Genomic DNA, 11216 nt, shown 5'->3' with positions numbered 1-11216 from the left:
CAAATATATTTGTGCTGGAAGAAGTACAGCCAGAGTGCTACTTGGTGGCCAGGATGGCCGGACTTTGTCTCTCATACTTTAGACAAGTTGTCAAGAGGGACCAGTCCCTGGAGAAGGATACCATGTTTGTTAAAATGGAGCATCGGAGAAAAACAGGAAGACCCCCAGTGAGATGGATTCACACAGTGGCAGAAGCGATGGGCTCAGGCATAGCAACGATTGTGAGGTTAGCCTAGGATTTGAATCCAGACCATTAGACCCAAGGGTCTATACTCCTAGCTACTGTAAAATACTGCCTTCCAGTATTAGCACCATCAATTTCTGGAGAGCTAAGCAAGGCCCATTTTTTGAAGTTTAGCTCTTTTCCTAAAAGGATCAAATGAAGGATTTCTAATGTGTTCAGAATATATGATTGGATCTATACATTAAAAAGTTTACTCTATCTCAAATGATGAATTGAAGGTTTCCAAGACGAGGTGGGGAGATGGTAAGGAGACATGTTTACTAATTCAGGCAAGTTTGATGATGGCCCAATTAAAGTAGTGATGAATTTAAGAGACATAAACATGTTTGAAAGAAACAGCTATAATTGGGTATACTCATTGGTTGTGAAAGAAGAGTGAGTAATGTAGAGTCCACCAACTTTTTGTGCTAGGTCACTAGATAGGTAGATCGTGCCATTCTTTAAGAAGAAACACTAGAGGAATTTGGGAATGTTTGAGATTATTTTAGCTTTGCACATGCTGAATTTGAGATCTCTGTGGAAATAACCAAATAAGGTATCTGTGTATCAGGAATTCAAAAAAGACACTTGGGTGAATAATAATAGGTTGTGGATCTTCAGCATAGATATTTTCATTTTAAATTTTGTGTGTGTGAACTGAAGTATAGTTTACATGGGAGAACATCAGCTTTACACCATCATTTCATTGCAATGATTACAATCTCCATGCATCATCAAACAGTATTTGCTTTCATTCCCTCTGTTTTTCTTGTGTGTGTGTGTGTGTGTGTGTGTGTGTGAAGTGGTGGAGAGATGTACATAAAAACACTAAAGAATATGTAATAATTTAAACAGCCAAAGGGCACATTCTGCATGCCTGCCTCTGGCCTCCAGCACTCAGTCCCTCTTTTCCCATGACTCTAGAGTCCTCATCTGCTCCCTCTCTCCATGTCCTCATCTCTGCCTCCATCTCTGGTGTCACCAGCATAGATATTTTTAAAGCTGTGGAAGAAGGGATTACCCAAGAGGCATAGATTGTACAGTGGATCTCTGAGAAGTATCTAATAAGAAGTGAAAGAGGAAGAGTGAAAGTAATACAAAGTTTAGTGTTTGAGAAACCTAGAAGAAAAAGAGATTGTTGTTGTTAGGTGCCATCGAATTGGTACTGACTCATAGCGACCCTATGTACAACAGAACGAAACACTGCCTGGTCCTGGGCCAACCTCACAATTGTTGCCACGCTTGAGCCCATTGATGCTGCCACTTTGCCAGTGCATCTCGCTGGGGGTCTACCTCTTTTTTCTGACCCTACACGTTACCAAACATGATATCCTTCTCCAGCGACTCGTCCCTCCTGACAATATGTCTGAAGTATGAGAGACGAAGTTTGGCCCTCTAGCATTAAATGCTTCAAGAGTTAAGTTCTTACCTCACTGTTCTTGTTAAAAAATTTCAAATCAAAACACATGGTGAATGTTTTTTAACTCTCAGAAAATAATAACAATAGGCAAGCTTCTAAGATTTGTAAAGTACTTTATTATAAAATTAAAACTTTTATTGTGAAAAATTTCATACCTTAATAAAGAGTGTAAGAAAAACTGTGAACTTCCATATGCCCTATTGGTTTACATTGTGCCACTTTTATTTTAACTTTCTGTGTCATTTTATGTTGTTATTGTTAAGCGCCTTCAAGTTGTTTCCAACTTGTAGCAACTCTGTATAGGGCTTCTGAGGAGTGGCTGGTGAGCTTGACCCACTGACCTGTGGTTCAAATCAACCTTGCAGTCCAGCATATTATTTTCCTCCTTGTTCTGCTTAGCCATTTGAGAATTACAGATATCAAGACACTTTGTTGTTGTTAGGTGCCATCGAGTCGGTACCAACCCATAGCGACCTTATGCACAGCAGAACAAAACACTGCCTGATCCTGAGCCAACCTCACTGCTGTTGCCACGCTTGAGTCCATCGATGCTGCCACTTGGCCAATCCATCGCATTGGGGGTCTTCCTCTTTTTATCTGACCCTCTATCTTACCAAACATGATATCCTTCTCCAGTGACTGGTCCCTCCTGACAATATGTCCAAAGTATGAGAGACAAAGTTTGGCCATCTTGGCCTCCAAGGAGCACTCTTATTTTAGCTAGCATCTGTCGTCTGAAAATAAGGACATTCTACATAACCACAATATAATAATCATACTCAGGAAATTTAATATTGAGTCAGCACTATTATCTGGAGTCCTGGTGTGGTGCTGTAGGACAAGCACTGGACTACAAGGTTGGTTTGAACTACAAGGTCAGGGTTCAGATTCACCAGCCACTCTTATACAGGGTCACTATGAGTCAGAACTGACTTGACAGCACTTAATAGCAACAACTTGTTATAACCTGATATAACCTTGTTTGCTGAAAATGAAGAGGACTTAAAATACTTACTGATGAAGATTAAAGAGCACAACCTTCGGTATGGATTGCATCTCAATATAAAGAAAACAAAAATCCTCACCAGTGTACCAATAAACAACATCCTTATCAATGGAGAAAAGATTAAAGTTGTCAAAGACTTCATTTTTCTTGGATCAACCACCAACAGTCATGGAGGCAGCGACCAAGAAATCAAACAACGTATTGCATTACGCAAATCTGCTGCACAAGATCTTTTTAAAGTGTTGAAGGACAAAGATATCAGCTTGAGGACTAAGGTGCGCCTGACCCAAGCCATGGTATTTTCAGTAACCTTATATGCATGTGAAAGCTGGGCAGTGAATAAGGAAGACCATAGGAGAATTGATGCTTTTGAGTTATGGTGCTGGAAGAGAATATTGAGAATACAGTGGGCTACCAAATGAACCAACTTATCTGTGTTGGAAGAAGTGCAGCCAACACATATTTCTTGGAGACCAGGATGGTCAGACTTCGTCTCTCATACTTCGGACATATTGTCAGGAGGGACCAATCACTAGAGAGGGATATGATGTTTGGTAAGGTAGAGGGTCAGAGAAAAAGAGGAAGACCCCAAGTGAGATGGATTGGCAAAGTGGCAGCATCAATGGGCTCAAGCGTGGCAACAATTGTGAGTTTAACCCAGGACTGGGCAGTGCTTCATTCTATTATGCATAGGTTCCCTATGAGTCGGTACCAACTTGATGGCACTTAACAACAACAACAACAATAGTAACAACTATTATCTAAATATTGTTTCTGTAATAAGATTTTTCTCTACTAAGCTAATCACCCACCTACCTCCACCCCACCACACTATTATCGAAGGTGCAATCAAAGGTCAGACATTGTACATGCTTAGCCCACTATCCAAAAGTAGAGAGTTCATATGAAACCTTTTGTAAGCCAAAATAGCATAAAGCAAAACAAAAAACAAAAAAACAACCCATTAATTTATATGGGAAACATTTGTGAGCATTCCTAGACCCCAAAATAACTTATCAAATCATTCCAAATAACACATAAAACCTAAAGTAACAATTTGTTTTTGTTGTGTGCCATGAATTGGTTCTGACTCACAGCAACCCTGTATCTTGTTTCTGAGAGCTGCTGTGGGTTTGAACTATCAACCATATGGTTTCCTGTCCAGTGTTTATCCTGCAGTGCTACATCAGGCCTCAGACGTAACACTAACATGTATTAAAAGCAGGAATGGTATGATTAATATACTGCTTATATAAAATAGAAACAATATATGTGTAGTGTAGTTCCTGGGGAAGGAACTTGTTGATGTCTCTGTAGCTGCTAGAGGTGTGTGTGGAGTCTTTAAAGTCCTGCTGCAAAACAAAAGCTGAACATTAATTTCATGTTAGTGTCTTTTTAAGCCCATCTTGTTTGATCCTTTCTAATTCTTAAACAGTTTTCAAAAAGTTTTGTCTGAATATCTTAGATAGATAAGATGTTCTTAGTTAAACATTACCTGCTTTACTAGAGAGGATTTAAAAACTAAATTTATTTAAACTAAAAGCTTGGCCTTAGATTGGATTGCTGCTAAATTTAATTTTATCTTTTACAATTCTAGTTGGCTCTTCGAAATGAGGAGGCAGAAAATGAAAACAGCAAATTAAGAAGAGAGGTTGGTAAAAAGATTTTAGTTGTGGTGGTTCAACAAGAAGAGTTGCTACAAATGTTTTCATAAATTTATATTGTAACCCAAATTGGAATTTTCTAAGTGACCAGTCTTTTAAATGGGCTGATTTTCTCAGGGATAGATAAAATATATTGGAAAGTGACCAGTAAGTACAATATTCTTCTCTTCATCTATGTAGGTAAATCTTGTTACTGTTTTGTATATGTATGCCATTCTCTTCTTGTTAGTTCACTAATTTAGTATATGAATGAATTTCACTTCCTATTGTATTCTATCTAGATACTTTAAAAATTTTTGTTTTTTATAAAATCTTATGAACTCTGATTATTTTTTTTTTCTGAGCCAAATAATGTTTATCATGTTTATCTATTTTTTAATTTTGATAGTCCTTATCTTTTTAAACAGAATCAAAATGTTCTTTGGTTTAGTTGATAAGTATTACTCTTATTTTCTTTGGTTACCTAAAATAATATATCTCAATTTTTCCTGTTTTTTTGCCATCTTTATTTTGTTAGTTGTATTTATGTGTTCCCTTTATCATTATTAATTACCTTTTTCTTGTCCTTTTCTGGAGAACAAATGTCTAAAGAAAAAAGTGAGGTTGTAAGCGTGGAAAAATGCTGGGAATTAAAGATAGCTTTTGAGATCACAGCTTAAAGGAGATCACTTTATTACTTTTGATAATTTCTTAATAGAAAGTGATGTTTGTCTATCTGCAGAATGAGCAACTTCGTCAGGATATTATTGACTATCAGAAGCAAATAGATTCACAAAAAGAAACACTTCTATCAAGAAGAGGCGAAGACAGTGACTACCGATCACAGCTGTCTAAAAAAAACTATGAACTTGTACAATATCTAGATGAAATTCAGGTAAAACTGATAAAAATCAGTTCAAAACAATGATTCTGTGAAACTTTAATTATAACATAAATTTAATATTTAGTCCTACAAATGCTTCAGTATCAATCTGCAGCTGTGTATTTGTAAAATCTTAAATAATTTGCATCTTTGATGTAATTCTTTATTCATTTTTTCTTAATATGTGCTTGTCTTGGACATTGTTTAAGAATTGAGATCTAGTCTGACATTTCCTTTATATTTAGTTTGATTTATTTAGTCAGTACTAATTGATACTGAAAGTGTATAAAAACTTTGCTGTAATGGGCACATATGACTTCATTTAATCTTCATCTAATTTAAATTTCAGATTCTTAAAAAAATTTCCATTAATCACAGTGTCTAACTTTCTTAGACTTTAACTGAAGCTAATGAGAAAATTGACATTCAGAACCAAGAAATGAGAAAAAACCTAGAGGAATCTGTACAGGAAATGGAAAAGATGACTGATGAATATAATAGAATGAAAGCAGTTGTACATCAAACAGATAATGTCATGGATCAGTTAAAAAAAGAAAATGAGCATTATCGGCTTCAAGTAAGAATTACTACTAGAATAGTTTATTTATTTATTTTAAATTAAGAGTAATTTTTTTTTAGGATATAAATTTTTGTGTCTGATTACTACAGCGTGTTGCCATGCTGATAGATTTGTCCAAATGTGCTTCTCTAAACCCCTCACACAAACCTTCTGATTTATCTCATTTAGGTTATATAAATGATCCTTGAATTAATATATCGACAGTAGTCCTTTAAAGCTAGCGATTATGGGGATTTTCTATTAAAGAAACTAAAAAGTCTTGTGATTTATAATACATTTACTATAAATATCATGGAAAGTCATATATTGCTTATTATTTACATGGAAATAAACCTTTAAAAATAGACTAATGGTTAAAAATAGGATTCTAATGGAAGTGTATAGCAATGGAATTATATGGTAGTGGCAAATAATGCAACTCCAACTACAGAAACCGTTAAATGTTACCTCTCAGTACAAACACAACCCCATTGTCATCGAGTTGATTCCAATTCGTATTGACCCTATAGGACAAGGTAGAACTGCCCCATGGAGATTGTAAGGCTATAAATCTGTACAGAAACAGACTCGGCCAACTCTTTCCTGTGAAGTGGCTGCTGACTTCTACCTTTTGGTTGGCAGTCAAGTGGTTAACCACGGTGGCTCCAGGGATCCTCACTACAAAACTACTCTAATAATAAATATAAATTTGTGATGTATATCTAACGTATGTATATATATAAATTGTACCAATTTACAACAGTTGTTAAACTGATTATTGCCTTTTAGGTGCAGGAGCTCACAGGACTTTTGAAAGCAAAAAATGAAGAAGATGATCCAGTCATGGTAGCTGTCAATGCTAAAGTAGAAGAATGGAAGGTGCTTTTCTCAACTGTTATAAAGGCTTTATGATTTTGTATTGTCGATTGAAGTATCCTAATTTTCTTTAAAGGCCTTATATTACTTAATGACATTTTTTTTTTAGTATATTGTATATTTCTTAGCTAGAAAAACTTTTCCTAGGAGCTGTCTTATATAGCCTTCTTTGTAGTTAAGTGTCGTTGAGTCGGTTCCTGCTCATGACGATCCTGTATAGGGTTTCCAAGGAGCGACTGGTGTGTTTGAACTGCCAAACTGTGGTTCAAACCTACTAGCAGTCCAGTGCTTTATCCCACAGCACCACACATAGCCCTCTAGCTCATTTATAATTGAATGAGAAAGATTTTAAAATATTAATGTCTAACTCTGAAATATCATCGTCATCTAAAACAGAAGATTCTAAATAAAATACAATTTTTTTCGTATCATTCACAAGTTATCTTGTGTATATTAGTTATATTAAATCCAGGTTAAATTTTAGTTTTTCCAATATGACTTTCCATGTCAAATTAATCACACAGTTAGTGTTCAGTTGGAATGGGAGTAAGAAAAAGGATCTATCAGAATCATTTGAAAAACCTTTGTAAAATATATATGTATCTTTGTCCTTACCACTCCAACTTCAACCGAATCCCCCTGTCTTGCCATTTCAGAAATTGGGATCATGGTGAATATATGTTTTGAAAAATGTTCTAAGATAATGGTGAATGAACTGCTATTTTTTTTTTCAAAGCTAGCATTTTTATAATTATCATTTCTACCTGGACTTTGTTGGGTATTTGGAATTGGTGATAATCTTGAAAGCTCACATAACCTGTATTTTAAACAGAAACATTAGCCATAGCAATAAGTCATATAGAATTAATCAAGGCTTGGCAAACTTTTTGTAAAGAGTCAGTAAATAGTTTAGACTTTATGGATCATCTGGTCCCTGTTTTGCTACTCAGCTGTACTGTGAAAGCAGCAATAGACAACAAGGTAATTTAATTAGTAAGAATGTTTGCCAATAAGACTTTGTAAAAATAGAGGGTACATTAGATTTGACATGCAGACCATAGTTTTCCAACCCTTGATATAAACAGTTGTGTGTAACATATTTAATACTGTAGGGAGGGGAAATGATAGCATGTTACATTTAAACTTTATATCTCTCTAAATTATTTCATATTAGTATACATAGTAGTGCTTTGTTCTTTTTAATGTCTATAACTTTTCTTTGTAGTTGTATATGTTACTTAATTTGCTCTTTATTGATTGACAGGTTTTCAATTTTTGTTATTAGAAATTATTTTTAATGAATAGCCTTTTATATTATTTTGCGAATGTGAATCTGTAAAATAAATTGGTAAACTGTACTTATGCTATAAAATGCAAATGTGTTTCTTTAGTTTTTCATTTAGCTTTTGACTTAATTGTATTTTTTCCCTATGATATATTTCTTTTTATATTGTGTAGGTAATTTAATTTTTTAAAATGGTTTTTGTGTCATAATTACAAAGGCTTCTGAGTATAAAATCATTTTCTCTTGTTTTCTTATAATACTTTCTGGTTTCATCGTTAACATTTAAATCTTTACAACACATATAATTGTGGTATAAAGAGTAAGATAAACATGTAGGGGCGGACACTGTACTACTGTCCTAATACCATTTATTGAATATTTATCTTTATTTCTATTTTTATTACATATTTACCCAATTCCTATTGCATTTGAAATGATTTTTGAACTCTCTTCTGTTATATACTGATTGATCTATATATACCATCTATGTTGTTGTTGTTGTTATGTACCGTGGAGTCGATTCTGAATCATAGTGACCCTGCACAGGATTTCTGATGCTGTAAATCTTAAGGGGAGGAGAATGCCTCATCTTTCTCCCATGGAACCACTGGTAGTTTCGAGATGCAGACCTTGAGGTTGGCAGCCCGACTCATAATCACTATGCTACCAGAGCTCCTTATGTAGCATCTAGAACTTGGTAAGTTGTTTCTAAAGGTCACATAAACAATATTCATAAGGAAAAATCTAAAAAGAGAGAATGAGAAGACTATCTTTTTTTTCAGATATTCATAAACATACAGTAATTAAAGCAAGTATGTACCATCTATATTTACTTTAATTACTGTTGTTATTGTTGTTGTTAGGTGCCAGCAAGTTGGTACTGACCCATAGCGACCTTATGCATAGCAGACAGAAACACTGCCCAATCCTGGGCCAACCTCGCTATTGTTGTCACGCTTGAGTCCATCGATGCTGCCACTTGGCCATTCCATCTCGTTGGGGGTCTTCCTCTTTTTCTCTGACCCTCCACCTTACCAAACATGATATCGTTCTCCAGTGACTGGTCCCTCCTGACAATATGTCCAAAGTATGAGAGACGAAGTTTGGCCATCTTGGCTTCCATGGAGCACTCTGGCAGTACTTCTTCCAAAACGGATGTATTAGTTCTTTTGGCAGCCCATGGCACTTCCAATATTCTCCTCCAACACCACAACTCAAAGGCATCAATTCTATATCTGAAAAAAACTTTTCTTCTCATTCTCTCTTTTTAGACTTTTCCTTATGAATATTGTTTATGTGACCTTTAGAAACAACAAGTTGTTTTTCAAATTGTTAATTCTTTTGTATAAGTTTTATATTTATAGATTTATTTAGGATGAATTAACGTTTGTTATATTTAATCCTTCCATAGAAAATGACATGCCTCTCTGTTCATTCAACATATTTTTATGTTTTCCAGCGGGATTTTTTGTTTTCTTCATAAACAATTTCATAAAACTTTTTGCAGTTGTATAGGTGTATTTATAACTTGCTTGCAAATTGTTTTAAAAACATGAGATTATTTAAAGATTGAATTCTGAAAAAACAAAATTTTATGCTATACATGCTTCATACATTTCTTACTTAAAGTGGTAAGCACAAAAAAGAAGAAAGATTGACGTTATTGTCACTTTCTTATTTCATATAATTCAATTTTTGGTATTTCCTTGAAATCTGCTACTATTATAGGCATATGTTAGAATATTCGCCATAAATAAGGAATATTTTATTCATTTTACTTTTGTGTAACATACATTATTTTGTTTATTTCTAGTTAATTTTATCTTCTAAAGATGACGAAATTATTGAATATCAGCAAATGTTACATAATTTGAGGGAGAAACTTAAAAATGCCCAACTTGATGCTGATAAAAGTAATGTTATGGCTCTACAACAGGTAAAAACCATCTGCAAATTTGGTTTATCTATTAGTTTGATCTGTATTAATAATAGAACTCTGAAGTTTGTCATAGTATTTAACCTGTGCCTCATCTAGTGACTTGAATTAAACCTCCTGCCATCAAGTTGATTCCAACTCATAGCAACCATATCAAACATTGTTGAACTGCCTCCACAGTGTTTCCAAGACTGTAAATCAGAAGCAGACTGCCACATCTTTGTCACACTGAGTGGCTGGCAGGTTTGAACCAAGCACTTTTGCCACTGTGCCACTAGTATAATAACATTTTTTGCAGAATGTTTAAAAAAATTTTTACACCATCCAACTCTAAGAAACACTTAGAATTAAGTGTAGAGTTAGGGTTAGAATTAGGAATCAAATTATTTTGTTTCCTTTCTTATACTGATGTAGATAACACACCCATTGTTTAAGTTGGCATTCATTTCATGAGAAATTTTACTGGAAACTTAGAAACTTAAATATATTTAAATACTTTATTATTAAAGATTATTATACTGTGACTATTCTGATTCAGTGCTGATATACTGTTGTTGTTAGGTGCCATTGATTTGGTACCGACTCATAGCGACCCAATGCACAACAGAATGAAACACTGCCCAATCCTGGCCCAACCTCACAATTGTTGCCATGCTTGAGTCCATTGATGTTGCCACCTGGCGAATCCATCTTGTTGGGGGTCTTCCTCTTTTTCTCTTACCCTCCATCTTACCAAACATGATATCCTTCACCAGCGACTGGTCCTTCCTGACAATATGTCCAAAGTATGAGAGACGAAGCTTAGCCATCCTGGCTTCCAAGGAGCCCTCTGGCATCACTTCTTCTAAAAGATCTGTTGGTTCTTTTGGCAGCCCATGGCACTCTCAATATTCTTCTCCAACACCACAACTCAAAAGCATCAATGTGAAATAAGATAGCAGTTTGAAACTACCACATCAATATTTTATTTTTAGTAAAAATACACTACTTTTATAGAATGAAGTCCCACTTTTATCATCTGTGCTTTCTAGTCATAGTCTAAAAAAAGAAAATTTGAGGAATACTTGAAGAATAAGTTATAGGAATAAATTACAGGAGACAGTATTTTTGAGAAGCATATTAGAAAAGGAAAAATTAAATTTTATAAAAGAAAATATGGACAAACACACAAAGACACAAAATAGTTAAAACATTGAATTGGGTAGGCGATGAAGACTCATGTATATAAGGAGTCATAAAAAAAATCAGGTATTAAGGAATTCTGAAATTCCTTTTTTCCTGAGTATTATCTCTTAAACCAATCTTTGTAGTAGAGTGACTGGGGTGTGCCTCACATTGTTGTTGTTGTTGTTGTCAGGTGCCATCGAGTCGGAACCGACTCATAG

At 34.8% G+C, this 11216-nt stretch overlaps 1 protein-coding gene across 1 annotated transcript in view; it reads left to right on the top strand.

Moving 5' to 3' along the window:
- CEP290 (centrosomal protein 290kDa) overlaps nucleotides 1-11216 on the top strand; it is a 185412-nt gene that overhangs the window by 16540 nt on the left and 157656 nt on the right. Inside the window, exons 6-11 of the mRNA XM_006870704.1 lie at nucleotides 4247-4300; nucleotides 4890-4910; nucleotides 5035-5187; nucleotides 5570-5752; nucleotides 6524-6613; nucleotides 9709-9831. Of these exons, the coding sequence (XP_006870766.1) occupies nucleotides 4247-4300; nucleotides 4890-4910; nucleotides 5035-5187; nucleotides 5570-5752; nucleotides 6524-6613; nucleotides 9709-9831 (624 nt within the window). The remainder of the gene's footprint in view (nucleotides 1-4246; nucleotides 4301-4889; nucleotides 4911-5034; nucleotides 5188-5569; nucleotides 5753-6523; nucleotides 6614-9708; nucleotides 9832-11216) is intronic.

The sequence above is a fragment of the Chrysochloris asiatica genome, unplaced genomic scaffold (genome assembly GCF_000296735.1).
Source record: "Chrysochloris asiatica unplaced genomic scaffold, ChrAsi1.0 scaffold00149, whole genome shotgun sequence".
Taxonomy (NCBI): domain Eukaryota; kingdom Metazoa; phylum Chordata; class Mammalia; order Afrosoricida; family Chrysochloridae; genus Chrysochloris; species Chrysochloris asiatica.
Note: the sequence above shows the minus strand (reverse complement) of the source record. Positions and strands in the feature narration are given on the sequence as shown.